Consider the following 24,862-nt stretch of genomic DNA (forward strand, 5'->3'; position numbering starts at 1 on the left):
ATAAGTGCAAAGTTTTGTATCTCAAGGTCTGATTTTGACCCAAGTTGACAACTACTCCTTTCTAGGTATCAATTCTTACTTTCTTGAGTTAAATTTTGCTAAAATCTATTCTTAATTTTTTTCATATACATGCTTATATTATTTAATTTTCCAATCTACTTTGTTTTTTTTTGTTTATGGCCTTATAATGTAAGTAAAAGCCTATTTTATAAAAAGGCTATATTAACACTTTTTAATTTTATTATCTTTTTATACTATTATCTATATTTTTAAGATAATTTTTTATAATATTTTAAAATAAGATCTTTTATAGTATAATATTTTCTTCTCTTTTTCATTCATTAGCCATATTATATCACAACAATGGTCTAGAGAATTGCTTGAGGTTGGATCAACTTCAACTTGGTCTCATTTTGAATCTTTATAGTACCAATATGGTATATGTAGAGTTTCTATTGAAGAAGCTACTTCTCATAGATTAGAAGTAGCAAAGGAAGTTGAGAAGGAGGTAAGGATTTTTGTGACATAAGAAGATGTATTTTTATAAGAATTTGAAGTAAGATAAGGATGCAACAAAGTATATGATTGGATTGTCTTTGAATATCAAGCAGAGAGTAATATTGCCATGATTACTTCAACAGCTAAAATTTAGTGACAATGTATTTTGATTGCTGTAAATAATAAAAAAAAATTATTAAAAAATGGAAGCATTGAGAAATTGAAGTTGAATAGAGTAGGCTCAATTTAATAAAAATAAAAAAATCAAATAATTAAGTCATTTTTTTAATAACTCTTACATAAAATAGGATAATTAATACATATTATTATGAGCTTGATTTAAAGAAGAAAATAAAATAGATTGTGTTGTTAGATTTGAAGATTGGAGGAATAGCTTAGGATTTAAGAAGTATTGAAGGTATAGATTACTGATTTTATTTTGATAAAGCTAGTGATTGTTTTGTAACTATTGAAATAATGTTGAATTTAGTTCCATTTTTTTTAAATAGACCATATTCCAAAGGCTTAATAAATATATGAACTTTTTGATCCAAAAAAGACACATATTTTATTCAAATTTTTTCATTGTCAATTTTTTTTAGAGTAAAGTAGTTGTGTATATAAATGTATTTGGTCTAAGGATTGATGTCAAGGTTAGTGGCCATCTTGATGCTCTCTATATTATCATAGTTTATGATGAGAGATTTGGATATGATAAAATCAAAATCCCGTGTTAATTTTTTTAGCTATGCAAATTCACAAGATACTCCTGAGAGATCCATATATTCTACTTTGGATGAGAAAAAGGCCATAGTGGCCTGCTTCTTAGATATCTAGATAATATAAATTTTTTCCAATTTAAATACAAAGTCTATTATAGAGGTGACATTTGTTATGTTACTTGCTCAATTAGTATCTATAAAATTTGTTATGATATGATTACAGATGTTGGTGCAAAGGATTCCATAATCTATTCCTCTTATAATGTAATAGAAGATACATTCAGCTACTGCAAGGTAAAGTACATGTGATCATTGCATCAAATTTTTTACAATAACAATCGAGTAGGACGGATCCGATTTGATATGATTAAGTTGAATTAGTTTTTCAATCATGCCTCTATAATATGTAAGGTCTATAATATCTTTATACATTTTTGGGATTAATTTAAGATATTTTATCATAGGTGTAGTATTTATTTGACATCCTTCTACTCTATATGGCTTAATGACCTCTTATACATAGTTTCTTTGTGTGGTGAATAGGCCTATTGGTATGCAAATGATTTTAGCTTTTAAATATAAGATAAGATTACTTTCTCTAAGTTTTGATATTTCAAATTTGCTTTATAGTGTTTCCTTGAAGCAAACTATCTAATTCTTATAAATGCCTCTAAATATAAGTTCATCAATATATATTATGAAGATAAAAAATTCTACTATTATAATGTCTTATATATAGATTATAATCTCCTTCTTTCTTTTTAAATCTTTGATCTTGTAGCAAATGTTAATTTTATCATATTATGTCTTCAAAGCTTGTCGTAGGCCATAGAAGGCTTTGTATAATCTACGTACTAAGTGTTTTTTTTTTTGCTATGACAAAGCCTTGAGATTGATTGATATACACCTCTTCTTTCAAATCACCATGTAAGAAGGCAATTTTAACATCTATGTGGCAAAGTGGCCAATTATTTTGTGTAGCTAGTATAAACAATAAATAAATGGTTTTTTTACTTCACTATTGGAGCAAAAGTTTTTGCATAATCTAGTCTCTTGGTAGGAATTGGATTCTATGGAGAGGTTAAGTAGACTATAGAAATAATCTTATAGTCAATTAGATCTTTTGGTAGCATGTCAAGGAACACCTTTGTATAAGATAAAGTGAGTTGTAGTAATTCTTTTTTATCTTTTATAATTGGATAGCTGCAAGTAAGTTATTAATATACTCAAGATCATTAACATATAAAAAAAAGTCTTTGATTATATCAAATATTAGCCATAATTTGATATAATCAAATTATTAGACATAAAGATTGAAGTTAGCTAAGGATTGTTCATTGATTGCAAGACATGAAGATAAGATTGTTAGTATGTTGAGAATACGTAAACGACCTTAATCCATGGCATAATCAAGTGATGAGATAGTCAATTTGATTAGACATTGGATAATATTAAAAATAAACTAGTGAGATAACTTATAGACAATATAAATGTTGTATTACAGAGATAGTTCATCCAAAGTGGTTTAATAATAAAATATGTAGGAATTTTAATCTTAAAAGATGGTGTGGTTGAAGGACCTAATAGTTGTATTATTAATGCTCTAATTTGTGTAACTTTAGTAACTTCATCAAAATCTAAGTCATTGTTATAGGAAGAGAAATCTGGATAAAAGTCATTAAGTAAATCATTGATGATTGTTTTCTCTAATTCATTGATGTTGAAAAACTTGATTTTATCAATAGTTACATTATGGGTCACTTGTACTTGGCGAAGTTTAGGCAAGTAAATGCAATATGCATTTGACTCTAAATCTAGACCCACATACAATCCTACTTGTAATTAAGGGTCCATTTTTTGCATTTGTATTTCATCACAAGCAACATAGCACAAGCATCCAAATAAACACAGTTTTGTCAAAACAGATTTAATACCAAAAAATACCTCATTAGGCATAATATCGTTGTTAGCTCTTATAGGAATTGTATTGATAATTTGTACTATGGACTTTGTTGCTTTTGTCCATAAGAATTGAAGGACTTTGCTTCCAATTAGCAATACTCGTATTTTATTGAAGATTATACAATTCTTTCTTTTTGATACTTTATTTTGATGTGGTGTCTTTGTAGTGCTTAATTGCCTCAAGATGTCATTTTCTTTTAGATATTCGTTGAATTTATGAAAGATGAATTCACTTCATTTATTAAATATAAGATACAAGATTTTATGTGGTATATGTTTCTTAATCATGACATGAAATTGTTTAAATTTGTCAAAAGATTCATCCTTAGTTGCCATGAAGTAGATCCATGATCAATGATTATAGTCATTTGTGAATAGAATGTAGTAATAGGAACATCCTAGAGATCTGATTGATAAGAGACTACACACATCTCTATATATTAATGCTAGAAAAATTATATTACAACTCAAGAAATTTTTAAAAATTTTATTACAAGGTTATTTTTCTTCATAGCAAGTGAAACATGTGGTATTTTTAATTATAAACTAGGGAGTGTAATGACTAGTCCTTGACAGCTTATAGCAATTGGGCTTTTAGTATTTATGTAATCCAACTATTTGTACCAAAGAATGGAAAGTTTATTTAAAGACGATTTTCTATCATGAGACTTGGAAGTATGTTTTATTATAAGGTTTGCTAAATTTTTAATCTTACTTATTTGAAAGTTTGGTTCTAACTAATCTAATTTTTATAATCCATCATTTGAATTTTATATTCTTTTTATAACTATCATGTGTGGTTTTTGAATTAATACTATACTAAAATATCATAGATTAAAGATGTACAAGTTATTCACATCAATAATTTTGCCAACAAACAAGATATTGCAATAGAAACTAAGAACTTAGCAAACATCCATTAAGGTTTTTATTTCTCCATTTGATATAGACAAGTCAACTGTATCTTAACTATTAATTATATGACTTTGTCTTTTTATTGATATTACAAAAAGACAAAGTCATATAATTACTAGAGTACTTTATATTCTGTCTATATTGCTAAAGGTTGAGTAATTTCCTGAGAAGTATTTGGATGTATCAAAATCTATTATCCATTCTTTTCTTTAGCTTCTATAATTACTAGTAATTTTGATGCCTCTAGTATAATGTCAAGGATATAAATATGTATTATATTAAATATCTATATGATTTGGTAGAAGTACGTAAAAGTATATAAAAATAAATTAATTCTATAATACCTTCTAAAGAAGCTTTCTAGAAGTTTCATAGACACTACTTTGACTTTACATGTGTTTGTAGTTGATTGATAGGTTAGAACCTTGGTCAACAAATTAATTATGTGTTGATAGATTGTAGAGCAAGTTGATTATCTAGTGCACATATAAAAAACTTGCTTTACAAGTTAAGATACGTGTCTTGCAAAGTTAACACGTTTTGGAGGTCTTATAGCATATTATCATATAGCTCCTAATTAAGAGTATATATGGAGGTAAGAGTGAAGCCTTCTTCACTCTTATCAACACCTTTTTAGTCCTTAGTCTTGTTTCAAGACTTTCTAGTCTTTTTGTTTTTGGCAATAGCCATTCTAATTTAATATTATTTCATTTTTGAGTGATTTTGTAGTTCTTTTCAGTGACACAAGAGTGTATTGAGGATTTCCTTGAGATTCATGTCCTTCATATATAGTTTCATCACTAATTAGATCTGTGAAGTCTTTTGATAAGTAGTGCTTACCAGTCTATTTTTTTTTCAAGTTTATTCAAGGTTTGGTTGAGATTAGAGAACTTCTATAGTTATCTCGTGAGTATGAAGTTGCCCTTGGCACTATTGGTTGATATAGCAAAGGCTTTGGTGCTCTACAAAATTATGATGTATGGATAGATTTGTTATACTTCCAGTATATGAGTGGTGTATGAGATTGTCTTGAGGGACATCTTCTATATGAGCAATGAACTCCAATAGATGTTTGGTGATTCAAATACAATCTTGGTGAATTGTGTCATGGTTTATGATGTCTATAGTAGTGTTAGGTGTATAAGTTTCTTATTTTCATAATAAAAGTTGTATTTGGAATTTCTTCTAATTATTACAATGCAATATTAGTTTTTGTCATATGCATATGATTCCATACTTCTTGTAGGAGTCGTAAGGTCTTTTTGGAGAGTATCTAAGATATTAGTTTTTCAAAATAGTGAGGAAGACGATTGAGTATGTGATGTACTATTACTTCTTTTGATAGTTTTTATTTTATCAATTTCAAGTCTTAATGTCATAGATATATATATATATATTTATAAATATTATCTAAATAATATATCATAGATAATATATATAAATATTATCTAAATAATATAAATAGGTAAAAATAAATAAAAATAGATTAATTTTATAATACCTTCTAGAAAAGCTTCATATAAGCTTTTTAGATGCTATTTTGACTTTACATGTGTTTGTAGTTGATTGATAGGTTAGAAACTTTGTCAACAAATTAACCACGTGCCACATGTATTGATAGCTTATATAACAAGCTAATTATGTGGTGTACATATAGAAAACTTGGCTTGTAAGTTAAGATATGTGTCATACAAAGTCAACATGTTTTTGGATGTTGTATAGAATATTGTCATATAGATCTTAAATAGATAGTATATATAGAGGCAAAAGTGAAGCCTTCTTCATTCTTGCCAACTTCTTTCTTGTTTTTAGTCTAGTTTCAAAAATCTCTAGTTTATTTGTCTTTTGGTAATAGCCATTTTAGTTTTCTTTTTAATACACTTACTTCTCTATTTCTATTTCTTTGAGAGAGTCTTATTTGTTTATTTTCTTTCATCAAATTCTTATCTTTGACACTTGGAGGATATTATTCACATGTTGTATGAATGTTAATACATCTTATTGTTCTATTATTTGTAGATGCATTTATTATTTTAACAACATTATAGTATCTAAAATTGTATTGATTTGAAATATAGTATTTAGCATGTTCCATACTTCTTTTGGATCTGAAATATCCAAGATATTATGGTGCAAATTTGAGAAGATTGAGAATTGAAGCATTGTTTTAGCACATTTCTTTCTCCTCCAATTCAAGTTTGTTGTGTTCAAAAGCTCAACCATCTTTAATGGATTGACAATTTCTTCTCTTTTTGAATCTGTTACTATTGAAGTTGCTCAAATTATAGGTTTGATTAGATCTTATAATTTTTTTTATTTAAAGATGCTTTGTATTGTAACTACACAATATTTGTAGTTGTTAGAGCCAGTTAGTATTATTTTTTTAGAGTTGACAAATTCAAGTGAATTCAATGTATTTGATCAATCTGTAATAGCAATATATCAAGTGGCTAGTTTCTAAAACTCTTTGCAATGAAAAGAGAAGAAAAAAGAAGAAAATAAAGATATTTTAAATAGCCAAATTAAACAATGTGTAAGTCATCAACCAAGGTTGCATAAAAATCCTCCATTCTAATATTATGAAGAAATAATTCAAACAAACATAATACAAAAGCTATCATTTTATTGTGATATACAAAAATGCTCAATGAGCATTAAGCAATGCTTGAATAAGTATAGAAAAGAATAGGATGAGATCTACTTCTTTCTGAAATAATTGATCTAAGGTCAAGTATTTCTAGATCTAGCTAATAATGATGATAGAGTCGGAATGAACATCACAATAGATACATCATCTAAAATAAAAATATACATGTAAATTTATTTTAATAAATATTAGAGACTAATATTAAATTTATATCTCAACAAAAGAATAAATTAATATAAATAAAGCAAAGATATATAAAAATATTTAAAAATAAAATAACTATTGTATAATAAAATAAATATATTTATAGGTATTGTGAATATTCAATAATATCTATAATATGAAATTTCTTTTGTTAGAAATAAAAGACATAGATAGGTATCATTGATTAACTAATCATAATTGGACTACAAAAGAAGAAATCAATGTCTTCTACAAATCCAAAATCTTGTTTGATAGAATGCAAAAAAAAACTATACTAAATTAAAATATCTCCACCTACAATCTCTTAAAAATAAGAAAATGGTCGATTCATGAGTTTTATTTAAAATCTAACTATTAAAACTAATGTTAATTAAAACCATCCATAATTTTCAAAAAATCTTTGTAAAATCCTACTTTTGTACAATTATAAGGATTAGCAAAACATGTAGTTTTGCAAAATCTCTCTCTTTCCATTAATCTGAATTTCTACTTGTAACAATGATAAACTAAAGTAGTTTTCTATCACCTCACATCTATCTATGGATGAAATTATATATGAATAGCTATACACATCATCTTCATGTTGAGATCCTTCTTTTATAAATCTCAACTTATGCATTTATATCTTATGTATATCTTATATATATCTTATGTATACATGTTATGTAAGTATTATTATTTGATTTGATTCTTCTTATTTATTCGACATGGTATTAGAGAAAACATTTTGCCTAGTTTATTTTTTTTAGCATTGAATTTTCTATCATGTTTTTTGCTTCATTTTCTTTCTTTTGTTATTATAAATATTCTTTCTTCTTTTAAAGTTTTCTTCTTATGATATATTAGCATCTACATGCCTTCTTCAATTCTTTTTTTAACTCTTATATCATTGTTCTTTTTTAAAATCTTATAGTATATTTGTACATCTATAAAATAACACATGATGAGTACTCACAAAAGTGTGTATTCCAAAAAATTATGTTGACATGACTCAAGAAGTATAAACATTAGTCCATCACAATGCAAAGTATTTTTGATAAAAAAAAAAAAAAAAAAAAAAAAAAGACCTATGGGATCTTATTCAACATGAAAAAAATCCTATTGCAAACAACATCAATGACAACAAAGAGAAAGAATCAAGAATAAAAGCCATCACTACTACATCAAGAATAATCAATGCCAAATAAAAATAGAATAGAAGAGTAAAGGCATTCTTGCAACTCTCTTTCATTCCAAATCTATGCCATACGATTTTCACCAAAACAACCTAAAATCATTTCAAGAATTTTTTTTTAATACTATTTTTAATACTATAGTTATATTGAATCAATAAGAATACTTGAGAATGAAAAAATACAAAGATTTTTCTTCCTTTATATAACACATCAATGATATTATTAGACATCTGAAAGCCATAAATTTGATACAAACTCTAGCAATTATAATTTATAATATTTTCAATTGTCTTCCAAAATATTTTAAAAAATTAATAATACATATGAAAAATAAAAAGATCTTATTATTCTTAGAAGAATTATGGAGTCATTTGTATATAGAAGAAACTAACACTGATCTTAGGAAGTGATAAGAATTTGTGAATGAAACACTCATGATGAGGATCTATAATATCTATCACAATAAGCTTCATCATGGACCTTTACATCAATAAAGATAAAATCGAGGTAAAATATAGGGCCTTCAAGAATCTCAATATTACCAACAATGATTCATACAAGATTTAATTATTTGTTGTCGTTGCGACAAGGAAGGACATACTTCAAACATCTATCAAGCACTTGCCAATATGATCCTTTAACAAGGATATTCCAACTTTTACTTCAATATTTATCATACTCTTGAAAATTCAAGTATTTTTACCTCCATACAAACATCTTATAACAATTATGGAATTAATATCATAGAAGAATAATATGGAGATAATATTGTACTTGATCTACTAAGTAATTAAACTATCTTAGGAGCTTTCAAATTCCTAGCATTCAATGATAAGAATAAAAATGAATATATCATAGACTTTGATGCTTTGAAGTACTTTACTAAAAAAAATTTGTTCTTTGACTATATAGATTATTACCTTAGAAGTTTAATAACCTCACTTGAGAACAATGCCTATGTAATTACAAGACAAGAGACAATACATGTATCTATGTCCAATAAAGAAATAAAAATCTTCAAAGAAATTTGCTATGTCTTTGGTCTTAGAGAAAACATTCTATCTATTAGATAAATTACAATTGTTAGAAACTTTTGCATCTTTGGATCTATATAGTGCTTTATTATCTCAACTAATGAAGTATAGAAAATCATAGGAAAAGGCAAACGGGATCTTAATAATGATTTTTAAAAATTAGAACAATTAGCTACACCCAATTTCAATATTTATACTACTAAGATTGATAAAACAGAGTCACTAAAACATAATGCAAAACTCTTCAAATTAAAAACCTCTTTTATTAATAAATATGTTGATTCTCTCATTTCTCTTTAACACTTTGAATTAGATCATTTGAAATATAAAAGCCTCAAACATCTTAAAATCAATGACCTAGTTCTAAGACTTCTTTGCTTCTTTGTCAAAATCCAATCATGTAATTTTTATTATTAAAGTAAACAAACTAGAAACCAAATCCCTAAGATAGCAACAAATAGGGCCAAAAAATCTTTGAAACTTATATATATTGATATGTGTGGACTTCTACTAATCAAATCTCTAATACATTTTTATTACTTTATAGTATTTATTAATGATTTTTTCAAAAAATCTTGGATTTATTTTAGATTTCAAAAGACTAATTTTTTGGTAGGTTTAATAAATTTCACATAATGGTTGAAAGACAAACTTCTAACCAAATCTTATTAGTTCATTTTGACAAAGGAAGAAAACTCATATTACATAATTTCACTAAGTACTTACAAGACCATAATATCATTTATCACTTGATTGTTATTTGCATCTAACAACAAAATGGGATATTAAAGTGACCAACAAAACACAATGTGGAGATGCCACCTTTTTATTTTATTAACTTATTTTCTATTGAAGTGACTTATTATAGTATAATGTAGGTCTTTAAAGCATTCATTATAATAAAGTAGATCATATCACTTCCAATATCTAAGTATTACATACAATGGATATGATATTTGTAGCCAGAAGGGATGTTGGAAAAATGATCAACTAAAGTAGTTTTTTGTTACTTTACATCCATCTATAAATGAATTTTTATGTAGATGAATGTATGTCATCATCATGTATTATATATCATTTTTGATATATTATACATCATAAATTTGATATATTATACATCATAAATTTGATATATTATATATTATATTTGATGTGTGATAATGCATAATTTTTGTTAATTTAATTTTTTATTGATAATGTCTAAAGTGACACTTTATACACTTTATATCATTTATATTTTATATCACAAAATTAATATAAATATTTATATTAAAACTCTTTAAAGTATTATTTATCCTTAAAATACTTTTATTTGATAAATACCAATAAATAAAGAATATGTATTAATTATAGTTAATATCTTTATTAGCTTTATTTCAAATAACTTGTGATTAATTTGATTTTTTATTATATTTTTAATTTTATATATATATATATATATATATATATATATATATATATATATATATATATAAATACTTCAAAAAAATTATTCAACTATATATTAAAATTTTAAAATATTTACAATAATATTATGATATTATAGTCTATTACTACTAATAATAAAAATTACTAAATAATGATTTTTTAAAAAATCTTAAAAATCTTAGAACTTACTTAGTTGGTCTTTATTTTAATATTTAAAATATAACATTTTCTATGATTTAAATCAATATTGCATTCACATAGGTAAATATCTTTGTTAAGCTCAAAATAATGTTTATAAACATATATATATATATATATATATATATATATATATATTTACTTACTCATTTATTTATTTTTATATATCTTAGAAGTAATTTATACTTACCAAATAAGATGAGAAATCACAACTTTTAAGTGTTTTATTTGGTTAAAATCAAAAAAAAAAAAAAAAAAAAAAAAAAAAAAAAAAAACTTTCTAAATTAGCTTTATACTTCAAATGATAAGTCTAAAAGTCATAAGAAGAAAAAAAATGAGGTAGGATACAATTTTTTCTCATATTAATTAATAATATTGTTGTCTAAAATTTCTATTGGATCCACTTCAAAAAGGTAGTTAAAAAAATAAAAATTATTTTATTAATCTTTAAAAATGACTATAAATTATATATATGTATATCAAAAACAAAAAATTAAGTCAAAATCATAATATATTTTTATCTTAATATTTTATATTTCTTTTATAAATTCATTATCTTTCTTTAATAAAATTTCTTCACTGTTTTTTAATATACTTTTATACAATTATTTTGTGCATGTTTCTTTTCAACTTTTCTTTATCATTTTGTGTATATTAAAGGTGGTTGCTTTAGATGTTCTTACCATTAAATTTTGCATCATTCATTTTATTATAGAAGAAAAAATATAACATAATAATTTAGTTTTTTTCTACTCTTTATTATTCTATGCATAATCAAACTATCTCTATTTATAATTTTAAATATTTTTTCAATATAAGTTAATTTAAAGATATCATGTAATAAAAAAATACATTCAACATAAATATTTTATATGTCAATCTATTATAGATTTGGTTATATACTTTAAAGTTTATAATCTTAATAATTAACTAAAGTTTAGACTCAAAACAAGATTTCTATGTAGTATTCATGAAAAAACAATAAAAATCAAAATCACGTTCAACTAAATTTCTATGAAATAAATTAATGTATCAATTAAAATACTAATCAAGTAAAAAGTATATAATTAATTAAATTAAATTTTTAAAGAATAAAAAATATATATATATATTATAATATAAATTAAAAATTATATATTCTTTCAAATAACTATTATAAAATATCATTAAAAAATAAATCTAATAAATAATTTTCCTTAAAAAGATAATAAATAAAAGAAATAAGAAGTAAAATAAATGATATAAAATAATTTAAATCAAAAAATATAAATTTTATTCATAAGAGTTGAATTTATAAATGACTAAAATTAATATCTATATGACTATATATATATAATTCTATTTTTTAAGATAAATGACTTTAAGATTAAGATTTGTTGCAATAACAAATCAATTGCTTAAAAGATTTTAATTTATGTAACTTATTTTAAATACAACCAAGTAAGAACATGGACATTAGAAATGGGTATTGGAAACAAGGATGGAGGGATTCAAGTTGCAAGACAAGGACTGGAAACGATGGATGGAAGACATAGAATAAGGTTGGGAAATAGGGGCTTTGAACAAGAGACAAGAGCTAGGAACAAGGTATTGAGAATAGAAACTGGGAAAGAGAGACAAAGATGAGGAATGGACAAAGTTAAGAAACAAGAGCTAGGAACAAGGTATTGAGAATAGAAATTGGGAAGGAGAGACAAAGATGAGGGATGGACAAAGTTAATTAGGAGATGGCAAGGGAGGCTAACAAAATTGAGGTGTGGCTTTAACAACTTCTCATATATATATATATATATATATATATATATCTTATAATTATATAAATCAAGATATAGATTGATATATTTAGACTTGTAATAAAATAATAATTTGGTGACTTCTTTTCATATTTTCTTATATCTTAAGGAAAAGGCTTCTCTTCATCAAGCAATGGACCTTAGTAAGGCTTTTGAACCATGGTCTTTAATAAATAGGCTTTTAAAAAAGATGTGCTTCTTATATATCAAAGACAATGATATTTGTTTATTTACATCCATCCAAATGATATTACATCTCTTCATGCATCCATTTACTCATTTACCCATTTTTAAGTTTGTTCCAAAATTTCTAATTATATTCTACCTATGTGTACAATTTTATCCCATTTTACCAAATCCTATGTAAGAAATAAGGCATGGATATTATCATATATTACCTAAGCAATTTCAGTACCACCAAAGTTGGTCAATGGTTTGTTCAGGAATATAAAATGTTATGATACAACTAGTCCTCTTGTCCTCTACTTAAAAACAAAATAATGAACAACTCTAGTATGTACAAATATAACTAATTGAATGAAGCAAAACCTACATTCACACTGATCGTCTCCACTCCCGTTCACACTTGTATTGTGTTCAAAGTAAGGTTGCGCTCACACCAGTGAATACCTCTGGCTTACACACACGTATCGCGTTCCAACTGCCATGGCGATTAGAACGAGGCTCTCGAATCGACCTCAGGAGCGTTCACACCGCCATGTTCCGTTCACACCATCCACACAAGTATCGCGATGTGCAAGTGGGTGCACTGTTCACACGGGTCATTAATTCTTCCGCGTTCACACAGGAGAGGGAATCCGTTCTTGTTGCATTCCCACGCTCTAGAGGTCGCGGCGAGCCTCTTCGAATCGTCGTTCTGTAGCCATGCTCGATCGCTCGCAGGCCCGATTTGCAGGTAGTAATCCTGTGGCTTCGCATTTCTAGTGTTGGGTATATGAATACCGATTGTGGGTAAGACAAACATGAAAGAAATGGGTTGGATTTAGGGTTTAGGGCTGAGCTAGTGAAATCGCTACGATCCATGAACGTGCTGGATCAGATTGTGGGGCGAGTGCAGTCTTTGTGTGTGTATGTGTGCGAGTAGGAACGATGTCTCGTGTCTCAGCAGTTTACTTGAGCAAGCGGATAAAGTTTTTGCACGCTTGCGCTCTTCGTCTCCGTCATTCCTTGTTCGTTTCCCTCGTCTCGTGTCTTTATTTTGCTAGCTTCTGTTGTTAATGGCGTCAGTTTGGTGAATAGGGTTCGCGGGTCTGAACCTAGTTGGACGAGTCTGGACATTGCTGATTGGATAAAGATGTGATTGAAGGAATATACAGCGAGGCTTCATGATGTGGAACATTCAGCTGGGAGCAGTTCGAGTTATTTTTCTTTTTCTTTTCTTTTCTTTTCAAGTCGGATCCCTGCTTTCCTTTGTGTTTGTGCTCCAGAACGAATTCTTGTGGCAGCTGACAAGCTTAGGTTTGGATTCAATGATACCCCCGTATCTGCAAATAATGAGCTAACTGTTTGGTTTACTGTGGGATTTTACAGTGGGATGAGCTGATTTTCTTAATTGAATTGCTCCTTGATATTGATTTCACGACGAGTATGTTTGTAGAACCTATTGATGTGCTTGAATTGCACTGCCTTTTACAGACTCTTCACTCCTTTGCTTCGAAGCCGCGGATGGTCACAGTTTCACTTTTAACAACTTTTGCCGGAGATTAAAGGAGCAATCAATATTCTTCAAGGAACCTATGCGCGTCATTCTGCCCGTGAATACTTGACTACCATTCACGCATACTCTCTGCAGATGTGATGTTTGTCCAAATGCTATGACTCCTGTCGTATTGTCTATGAGGACTGCATGTTTGAAACTGATACAAAAACAAAAAAAAACAAAACGAAAAACGAGCTGCACTCAATCCTGGGACTCCCTTCTGCATTGCTACCGTGGGTAGGCTCTGCTTACTTCTACTTTAAAAGCAACATTTACACTATCCAAAATCAATATCAGAGAGAAAATATTTAAAAACCCCTATTTTGTACTCACTCTTCTCATTCTTGTGTCGTGATGGTGTCTCAACACACTGGGGTGCTCGACCCACCTGATGAGGATTTTTGTGATTGCAGGGGAATGATCTACATTGGTTTGAAAATTCTCTGCAAGGCGTAGGAACTCTTCCAACACGAATTGCGTCTCTATTCCCAAATCAGAGTAACCTATCTATTAGAAAAGCATTATCAAGTGCTTAGTTCGTCTTTGAGAAGAATAGAATCATTCACCTTTTGATACTCATTGGTATCAGTTTGTTGCTGAGACTGCTATAGCTCCCACGACAGCCCTGAGTGCTATTCACTATTGCAGCTTTCAGGAAGATGGGCGTGTTTCACTAATACAAAATGGTAAGTCTGAGAGCAGTCTGAAACTTGGTCGTTCTAATTTGAAAAGAAATAGTTCGTATGAGGATAGTGGATTAACTGTGTTCAATGATGTCTAATGAGTCTTCGTCCACCTGATATCGTACAGGTCCCTCCTCATCCGTAGTGTATCCTGCAGTTGTACTAAGAAACCCAAAATCATGTCTTTGATTATGTCCCATATTTTTTGTGGAATTTATTATGTTTCTAAACTTCCAGGTCTTGCCTTTGTTTATGTCCCATTCTTTTTGTCATTGATGGAAAGGAGACTTCAAGACTGGAGAATAAAGTCTGGATAAAATCAATGAACATTGCAAAAGGCAGAGTGAGTGATTCAAGAGTTTCGAAATCCTGCTGAAACACACTAGTTGTCTGCGCCAAGGCTTCAAATTGAGATTTACTGATTGCTCGACAAGTGATGATGTCTGGGGAGTTTCATCTGCATTAATGGTTCTGTCTAATGATTTCACTTTTTTGATAATTCAAGTCCATCTAGTTTTCCTCTGTTACAGTCTCTTTCCATTATAACCTGTTTTTTAGCTTCTTTTTTTGCACTCATTATTTGCTGATTGAAAAAAAAAAAAAAAAAAAAAAAAAAAAAACTCTCTCTCTTTCTCTCTCTATTGCTTGCTTCCTTCCTACCCCCCCCCCTTTTCTTTTTTTTTCTCTTTTTCTGTCTTTTCCTTTCTATTTTTCTATACATATGTGTTTATGCAGCACAAACTGTTTCGGGTGCTGCAATGATGTACATGAAAGTCGGGAACCCACAATATTGTGCACAACGTGTAGTGTTGCTGATTTGGAATTTATTGAAACGGTTCAGGCGTGATTATGCACATTTCAGCTCGTTGGAGTTGGAGGTGTGTTTCATACTCTCAAGAAGAGAATTTTTTTTGTTGATAATTTGCAAAGTATTCGACTAGAAAGTTGATTATGGGAGTTATTGCGCTCCCGAACAGACTCAGTATTTCATTCTCTGACAATTCGGATATTCTGTTGGGAGATTTGGTTGTTGTTTGCATGATTGTGATTAGATTAGAAGTGAGATGATTTGTTGATACAATACCATATTTGAATATACATGTACTAATTGGATGGAGTTTCATTAATACTGGCAAAACCTCTCTTTTGAACAGTTTTGCAATTAAGGGAGAAGTATTTGTTTTGTCAAATTCACTTGACATTATGAGATTTTGAATGATTTCATGGCGAGAATGAATAAGCTTATATCTATTGTATATACTAGCATATTATTTTAATATACTAGATTATCTTAATTAATTAGTTAGAATAAATAAAACCAAATAGAAGTTTATCTTAGAATTTTGATACTACCACCACAATCAGTCATTCACTTAATATATAGCTTTAGTTTCTATTTTAATTAAAAAATTTATTAATATTTCTAATATATATTTTTAACCTACATCAAAAATAAATTTCTTTCTAACATGATATCATCAAAGGCTAATAAGAATAATTAATTTATATTTTACTGATTTTTTAATATATGTATATATATATATATATATATATATATATGTGTTTTAAATATCAAAAAATAAAATTTATATTTGATTAATTTAAATATATATATGATTTTTTTTATTTAGTATTGACAAAGAATGTGGGTGGCATATAATAGATGGCAAGTTATTGTAACAAAAGCAAAAATTATAGTAGCAATAGCAAAACATTTGGTGGTATTAGTTATACCCTTATCTTAAGATGTTGTCTTTATTGTTGAGAAGTTAAATGATATTAATTGACAACTATAACTTCATAAGTAAGATCTATAAGTTAGATTTTTTTATTTTTTTATTTTTTGTTAATACTAAGAATAAAAAATAAATAAAAATAAAAACTTTGAAAAAATCTATAAAAAAAAGTTTTTACATTAATTTATATTAATTATTACAATAAAACCAAGAAAAAATAACACCAGTATTCTAAAATTATTCTTAGTACAATTAAATTGTCAATAAAAATATTTTTTAAAATTTTAAGAAGTTTTTTTTTAAATGAAAATAAAAGTAAAAATAAGCCACAAATTAAAACTATAAGTTTTGTATAAATTTATTTTAAATTATTATGTTATTTCTATTTACATAATTACTATTATTAAAATATTTTATGATTATGTTGGATCTATTTTTTAAAAAATTTAAAATATTTGATTATAATTTTGTATTGTAATTCATCTATAATATTGAATACTATTATATATTTATAAATTGCTTTGTAATGTTATTTTTGAAGAAAAACCAAGACCGTATTATTATTTTTATTATTATTAAAAGTAATATTTAGAACTCATTTGAATTAAAATTTATACATTTAATTGCTTACATTTGAAAAAATATATTTTAAATACATCTTTAAAAAATCACATAGACTTTTAGGTTTATCTTGCAATATTTACACAAAAAAACTCTAACTTAAATTTATTTAAAAGAAAAAAAGAAACAGAAAATTAACTTCGAAATAAGAAGTTGATTTTATAATATAATAATCACTTATTGCTATTTTTTTGTCAATAAATATATTTCTTTTTAAGCAATAAATATGAGTTTATTTCAGTCAATTGTGAACATAATATATATATATAGCATCATCATCAACAAAAATCATAATCATATCTAATTATTAAAATTTAGAAATACCAATGCATATTGAAATGAATATTTTACATGATTATTTATACCATATACATAGGGTATAAAAAAATACAAAAAAATTATGCAAGTATAACGTTTTTAATCAATTCATCTGTTACTTGGATTTGGGAAAACATTAGTTCCTATTTCAAACTTAATAAATATCTAAAAGTATATTTTTTCCTTTTAGTTTCTAACAATTTTACAGATACCTTGGTTCAATTAAAATTCAATATAGAAACTTAGACTTAAAGTTTTTGATGGTGAGGACTATATGCAACTCATGTCAACATTAATGAATCTAGTTTTATGGCATTTTTGGTACATATACTAGAACAATAATAAAATCATAGTAAAAAATGAAAATATTAAACTTTTATAAATAATTTTTATCAGTATTTTTAAAATCCAAGTTCAAAGTATTTCATCCAGTAGGATATTTATACTTGCCACACTCCACATATTTTACAAAATTGATATTTTGGTGAAGATATTAGTGCAGAAAACTGACCACTTTAGCTTGTAGATCCTTATCTCATCAAGAAAACAACTGATTTTGCTACAAGAGACAAGTTTTTTAAAATATCAAAATTACTCTAATATGAGATGGATCTTCAATTCCAAAGGAAACTAAACAATATATATATATATATATATATATATATATATATATCTGTGTGTGTGTAAAACAGATTTCCTTTATTCTAAATAAGAACTACTTAAAAATGAATGAATTTAAAAAAAAAAAAAAAAAAAAAAGTAACTAGTAAAAGTGATAAATACTTTCATGTCAATTAAATCATATACATATAGAAACATGAAATATTCATTGACTCCATGGGAGCCCATTTATCAGACAACGAAAAGGATATCAGGGCTGGAAATACCAACTACCCACCTCCTAATACCCCAAGCCCCATTAATAAAATACCCCTTTTAATAATAATAATAGTTTAATAATAATAATATTTTAATAATAATAATAATACGATGATGAGTGGACTCATCTGAACGAACAGAGTTCACATCCTAAATTAACATTTCAAACAAATAAATAAATAAATAAATAATTAAAGGAAAAGGAAGGCAATGAAGAAAGCCATCCTCAATGGGCATTCACTCAACATAATATAATAAGAGACCCGTGATTCTCCCCGCGGATAGCCACCGCCCACCGGGGTTACCGGTCACAATGGGCACCGGTATACCCCGCTCGATGCCCCCCCACTCAAGCTTTTCTGCATTGTAGCAGGAGCCCTCCCTTCGTTTATTTGTTTGTTTATTAGTTTGTTTGTTTGTTTGTGTGCTTCTTCGCCCCTTTTGCTTTTCCCTCGTGTTTGTTTCATTTGCGTTACCGCACTTCTTCTTCTTCTTCTTCTTCTTCCCTTTGTTTGTTTGTTTGTTTGTTGTTGTTGCCTGCTTGGAATTTCTACAGGCTATGAGTGCTGTGTAATTGTGCTCGGGAAAGGCTGGAGAAGGAGGGAGGAGGGAGGAGGAGCGACATGAGCATGGCGGAAGCGCTGCTCCATCGCTGGAGGAGGCGAGTGGAGGTGGCAGTGGAAACGTGCGGAGGGCTGTACGTGAAGGTGATGCCGCACCGCGACATAAACAAGAACACTTCGTGATTTCAGTACCCTGGCATTTGGACGACTTATGTTCTGATCATCTTGTTCTCGTGGCTCGCAATCGTTGCAGTGTTTCGATGCGAGGCCGGCACCGCATGGACTGTAATCAACCTCGTCCACTTCGCCGTAACGCCTCTCCCCTCCCCCCTCCCCTGCCTCTGTTCTGTAGCTGTGTGCAATCTGTTTCCAGGCGGGCTGATTACGGGACGAGGCTGCTGTCGATTTTATATTTATATTTATATTTGTTTATTTATTTTCTTTCCTTTCCTTTCCTTCTGCGTGTGAGCGTTGCATGAATCGGCGGTCGATTAGGAGTGAATTGTTAGTTCGTGGTTGGTGGAATGGCGCAGACTCTGGGATGATGGTCCCCGAAGCTTTGCTGTTTTTGAACTGGAAATGGTTGTGTTGGATTCGATTGCGAGCAGGCGACGTATAGATTCTTTCATTGGAAGAAAGGGACTCCGTTCGCTGAAGACCAAGGTGATTATGGGAAGCTGACATGGTGGGAGCAAGTGGATGATGGCCGTCAGCTCACTCGTAACCGGAAGTTTTTGACTGTCGTCCCTGTCGTTCTGTACGAATCTTTTACTCTCGGTCTCTTTTGTTCTTTGTGCGGAATTCTCTGAGTTCGATTACGAGGGTGCTGTGTGGAGATCTCTTGCATCTTTATCCGGAGTGAAATGTTTACCTTTGTGGTAATTCTCATCTCAATTATAGTTCGAATTTCAGGCTCCTTCAATTCCAGTCGACATATTATGCGCGATTTTTTGTGCTCGACTCTTGAACAGAAATGATAATGATCTCTCTTGATGTTGAGGTTTATTATTGCTAATGCCTTCATGGCAATCGCATAGCTGGGCACTTATCTTTTTGAAATTAGGCTTAGCTTCTAGATATCATATAGGATGGTCATGTGCATTTATTTTCAGGCAAGCTTGAGATAACATTAGGAGCATCTGTGCCCAGAATACACATCAGGAATAGCGAATCTGTCGAAAAGGTAATTTAATATCATATTTGTTTTGGAACGCTGTCCAGCACTGGGCGTACCTATCTACTCGTTTTGTGGGTCTCTCACGAAAATGTTTCATATTCATAGCGGCGTAACAATATTTTAGAATTACGTATAGCGGGCATTATATCGATTGCACTTCTGCGCCATATCATGGTAAATTGAAATTTCAAATTTTTATCGGTAAATTTTTAGTTGCGTTTTATTTCGTTTCCCTATCGCTTCTGCTAGTTTTAGGTCGATCTGGAGTCCCTGATGAGGCCTCTTTCTGATTGGTTTTGTTCTCTGTGTATAATAGTGAAATACTTCACTTACTGCGGAGTGTGTCACTTCATACTGAACTCGTCTTAAATACTGTCTACACCATAGCACCATTATCTCCTTTAAATGCGGTGACTACTCGATAGATTTGTAAGTTTTTGTTAGGATCAATCTTACGTGAATGCCTAATGTATTACACGACACGCTGTATGGTCCAAATTGTACGTCTCATTACACAGAAAAGTATGTGAAGCTCCTCAATCAGCATTATGAGCTTTATGCCATAGTATCGCTTTTAATTGACCAGCTTGTAAAATTGGTATATGGCAGGTATTTAATAGCTTCTCATACAACGGACTACAGGAATCCAAACCTTTTCTTAAACACGATTGCCGTGTGTTGGTTGGTGATAGCCAAGTTTCCAAACATGCATAGAGTGCGCATATTCGGTATAAACTCTGACTATGACACATAGCCGTTTTGAGCATATATAATTTGGGTACAACTCTTGCATCTGGGACGTGGTTTTGTAAATTCTATGATAGCTCACAAAGGGGCCCTTTGTACAGGTCATCTCTGGCCCTTGGTTAGGAATAGTATTTTTACCAGAATTTCTAGTACAGCGGACCAGCAAAATACGTGTTGGCTTCTCTGCTTACTTTTCAGCTCGTACCATATTCGCGGTGATTAGTAATCTTGTAAGTATTCAATAGTTGGAAAATTGTAGCAAACGAGAAGTTAAGGGCAAATCAGTTGGGGCCGCTTGATTACTGTGGGATGAATGTCCCCATGATATCAGGCACGCCTGAACAGCACTTAGTAATGTGTATTTAATTCAAGGGGGGCGGCTTTGCGGTAATTTCATGGTCGTTAAGACCATATTCTCACTAAATGTTTACCAAGTCAGAATTTCCCCGTATTTTAGTTGGTCGACGTCGTAGTTGGTTCTTCATAAAGACAACCGTAGTGATGTGCTAAATGTGATACTCGCTACTGATGAATTCAGGTAAACGTGCCTCATACTGCAATTTGTTCTTGATTCTTGGTGCAGCTGGTGTCGTTGGTCGTTGTGAGATTCGGCCAAAGTGCAGGGGTTTTAGGTTGTTCCCATCCCTGTCGAGAATCGTTCAGTTATTTTGCAGAATTGGTGTTGTAACAGAGATAATATTGCACTGAAATAATGGTTTCAATAAAAAAAAAAAAAAAAAAAAACTTCACCATGAACAAACTTATGCATGTTCACCCTCTGAGAGCTTCCGAGATGGATAGTGGGACATGACGATTCGTCAAACGGGATTTCATCACTTGCATCAATATTAATTTCAAGAGATAAGAGAAATGACCATGGCCCACAGTCTACAACTCTGCATGATAACTCACAGTTCATGCCAGGTCTGTTCTTCGAAACGTTCTCATGACCACATTATCACGCAAAAGAGCAGAGCGATGGGTTTCATGCGGCCGGGTCTTTATTTGCTCGTTTTTCCGAATAGCAAAACTTTAGAGTACATTCAACTACTGTAATCCGACAACTTCGAAGCATGCTTCGAAGCACCCTCTCAGAATGGAGAGAAGTTGGGATTTCATCCTGGCTATGCAGAAACTGACCATGAACGTGCCGATACCTCATGTTTGTCACATTCACTTACGAAGATTACGCCAAAAGGTGGGTCACTTTCAATTACTTGCGCTACTTCCGAGGGGATTGGCAATGGCAACGTGCCATCGCAAAGCTACTCACACTGACCAACGCTTAACTGCATCGAATATTACTGTCATTCGAGCTGTGCACAACTCCAACAGGCGTACAGCTCCAACTCCAACAGGGTTTACTAAGCGTGGTTGTACCATTACCCTCCTGATTGGAGCCAGAATTGACCAAGATCGTGTCTGTGGCCAACAGTTTTGTCTCTCCAATACAATGTCACAGGCACTTGAAACGTGGGTTCTGCCACATTCTATACAACTCCAAGAAGCTTGTGGCGCCGTCAAGGGATTCCAGATTTGGGGTCTTCCAATCCAAATCACTAGCTAACACAAGTGCTATGAAGTACCACTGGTAAAATAATGAGAGCTATGGATTGAGAGAACAAGAGATTATGCTTCGAGACACGGCGAAATTCGCTACCTCTGCGGGTTATTCTTTCACGTCAACGACGCCCTCGTTGGTGATCTGAAAGCGAGCCTCCTGTTCTGCCAAGCATGGGGAGGCAACCACCTTAATTACACGTTCCTCACCACGACCTTTCCGCACTGATAACCTGGTAGTAGATGCATGGGCGATAATGTTGCCGCCAATGGGTTTGAATTGAGGACCATTGAACATCGCAGAGCCGTCAACTTGAGCTACCACCTGATTTGTTACCACCACAGCAATACCGAATTCATCTGCCATCTTCTGGCAACCCCGAAGAAACTTGGCAAGGTGGAATTGACGGGCTGCAAGCTCCCCTCTCCCGGAGTAATCCGTCCTGTATAATGCTGTCGCACTATCTACCACCATTAGGGCAAACCTAGTCTCGGCCATCATGGACGCAGCCTCAACTAGCAGCTTCGTCTGATGGTCGGTATTGTACGCTCGAGCATAAGCCACATTGTCGAGAACATCTTGTCCATTTAGGCCATACTTCTCTGCAATTTGAAGCAACCGCTGAGGTCTGAACGTGCCCTCTGCATCGATGTACAATGCTTTCCCCTCACCTCCACCCTGGTCTAACGGGAGCTGACATGTGACGCAGAGAGTATGACAGATCTGGCTCTTACCCGAACGAAACTCTCCGTAGATCTCTGTAATGGAGCCCGTCTCAATGCCGCCTTCGAGAATGCTATCAAACTCCTTGGACCCAGTGGTAATTTGAATGAGCTCCGCCCGCTGCTCATGCATCTGCTTAGCGCTAGTGAAGCCCATAGGAACAAGTTTCCCCGCTGCTTCAATAATCTTATCCACCTTAGCATCGCTCAGCCCCTTGATATTCACAAGATCTTTCTTCGCGGAGTAAGCAACAGCTTCCACAGTGCAATACCCCGCGTCCTTCAGCTTCTTCAAATCAAGCGCACTAATACCACAACTCTGAAGATGCTCGACAAGGTATGGGCCATGGTGAATCTCTTCCTCCGTCGCCGCACTGGTGGTAGCTCCTTCAGTGGCTGCACTGGCAGTGGCCATAATGTAGAAGCAAAAGCAAAAAAACGAAAATACGGGAAGAAAGCAAGGTGAAGGAGGCGCAACCCTAATCAAGCAGTGAAGAGGTTAGAAGCAATAACTGGGTCAAGGAGAAGGCGGCGATGCGATGTGGGGGAAGGAGCGATGCGAGACTACACGAGACAGAGTTTAATGCACAAGTAATCCCAGCACTAAGCTAACATAATCAAGGGGCAAGTGACGAAGAGGGATTGAAGAAGAAGCTTGAAGCAGAAGCAGGGGCAGAGAGAGAGAGAGAGAGAGAGAGGAGGAAGACTGTTTGTTCATGTGTCGTTTGACGCTGCTTTGGATGAAGCTCCTTCTTAGCAACAACCCATTTGGCCTCGGCCTTTGCAAATGTAATTTGGCGCCTTCGCTGAAGATTCGAAAAAGGTCGAGTCATTCCTTCGGCGGGCCCTCCACCACTGCCGCGCCCCACATTCACTGTTCATCAATTGCTGCTCTTGCTCCGCTTGCCCCTCTCGCTCATCCATCATCCATCCTCTGAAAACAAGTGCAACCCAACATCCACCCTTCGTCCCCAAAATCCTTGAATACGTGTGCTGCTAGAGAATTCGAATCCAGAATTGGGTACAAGTAGGTTTCGGCGAATGCAACAAAAAAGAAAAAACATCTTCCCATCGATCGAGAGGGTCTTACTGTTCACCAACTAGGCTAGAAATGAGGGTTTGTGAGGACTGAAGAACATTCGCTCTACAGGGAGCCAGGACCTCGTGAGATTGAAGTGAGAAATCGTGTTTCGATAATTATACAGTTGTAAAATATTGAGAAGTAGGATAGATTCACATGAAGGTGGGCCACAGGAGAGCATAGACTGTGCAAGTACGTCGAGGAAAGTCGTCCACAAGGATTGCATGGACACAGTACCTTCACTTAGATCACATGCGAAATTTTCTAATAGCCAAATTTGGTTCCGAGGAGTCAAAAACGTATGCAACGTGTCACAGAAGAGGTGAGTGCGGATTTCTTTAATCCAGCAGGAGCTCAGGGAGTGTTCTGCTGAATCTGAAGAGATGCCTTGTATCCACCAGATTTTTTTCCCTGTGAACTTTCTGGAGGGTGTTGCCACACTCTAGCGATGGGAGAATTAGTGCAAATATGAATGGA

The 24,862-nt window shown here is 31.4% G+C and overlaps 2 protein-coding genes and 1 long non-coding RNA gene across 6 annotated transcripts; 2 read left to right on the top strand and 1 right to left on the bottom strand.

Annotated features, from left to right (window-relative positions):
- Positions 1-12,684: 12,684 nt before the first annotated feature.
- LOC112285091 (uncharacterized) lies at positions 12,685-16,234 on the top strand. Of its 4 annotated transcripts, none has more exons than XR_002970594.3 (3): positions 12,685-13,493; positions 14,234-14,534; positions 14,711-15,210. It is a non-coding gene; the product is annotated as an uncharacterized LOC112285091 (long non-coding RNA). The 4 variants fall into 4 exon arrangements; XR_016504125.1 differs by adding an exon at positions 15,218-16,234 and having other exon boundaries at positions 12,706-14,534; positions 14,711-14,983; XR_016504126.1 differs by having other exon boundaries at positions 12,882-14,056.
- Positions 16,235-18,847: 2,613 nt separating this feature from the next.
- On the top strand, positions 18,848-21,765 carry LOC112284971 (uncharacterized). The gene is made up of 6 exons (XM_073535423.2): positions 18,848-18,857; positions 19,107-19,241; positions 19,351-19,406; positions 19,706-19,854; positions 20,884-21,002; positions 21,605-21,765. The coding sequence occupies exons 1-6, from the start codon at positions 18,848-18,850 to the stop codon at positions 21,727-21,729; spliced, it is 594 nt and encodes a 197-aa protein (XP_073391524.1). The 3' UTR covers positions 21,730-21,765.
- Positions 21,766-22,000: 235 nt separating this feature from the next.
- On the bottom strand, positions 22,001-24,460 carry LOC112285090 (DNA repair protein RAD51 homolog B). The gene has a single exon (XM_024525624.3). It carries the CDS (start codon positions 23,717-23,719, stop codon positions 22,691-22,693), a length of 1,029 nt encoding a protein of 342 aa, XP_024381392.1. The 5' UTR covers positions 23,720-24,460; the 3' UTR covers positions 22,001-22,690.
- Between the last annotated feature and the right edge of the window lie 402 nt (positions 24,461-24,862).

Source organism: Physcomitrium patens, chromosome 7 (genome assembly GCF_059467195.1).
Source record: "Physcomitrium patens ecotype Gransden chromosome 7, ASM5946719v1, whole genome shotgun sequence".
NCBI lineage: Eukaryota > Viridiplantae > Streptophyta > Bryopsida > Funariales > Funariaceae > Physcomitrium > Physcomitrium patens.

Coding starts and splice junctions, on each gene's coding strand:
- LOC112285090 (XM_024525624.3), bottom strand. CDS start 23,719: ATGGCCACTGCCAGTGCAGCCACTGAAGGAGCTACCACCAGTGCGGCG.
- LOC112284971 (XM_073535423.2), top strand. Junction 19,407..19,705: donor TCAACCTCGTCCACTTCGCC/GTAACGCCTCTC, acceptor GATTGCGAGCAG/GCGACGTATAGATTCTTTCA. Junction 19,855..20,883: donor ACTGTCGTCCCTGTCGTTCT/GTACGAATCTTT, acceptor GGTATATGGCAG/GTATTTAATAGCTTCTCATA.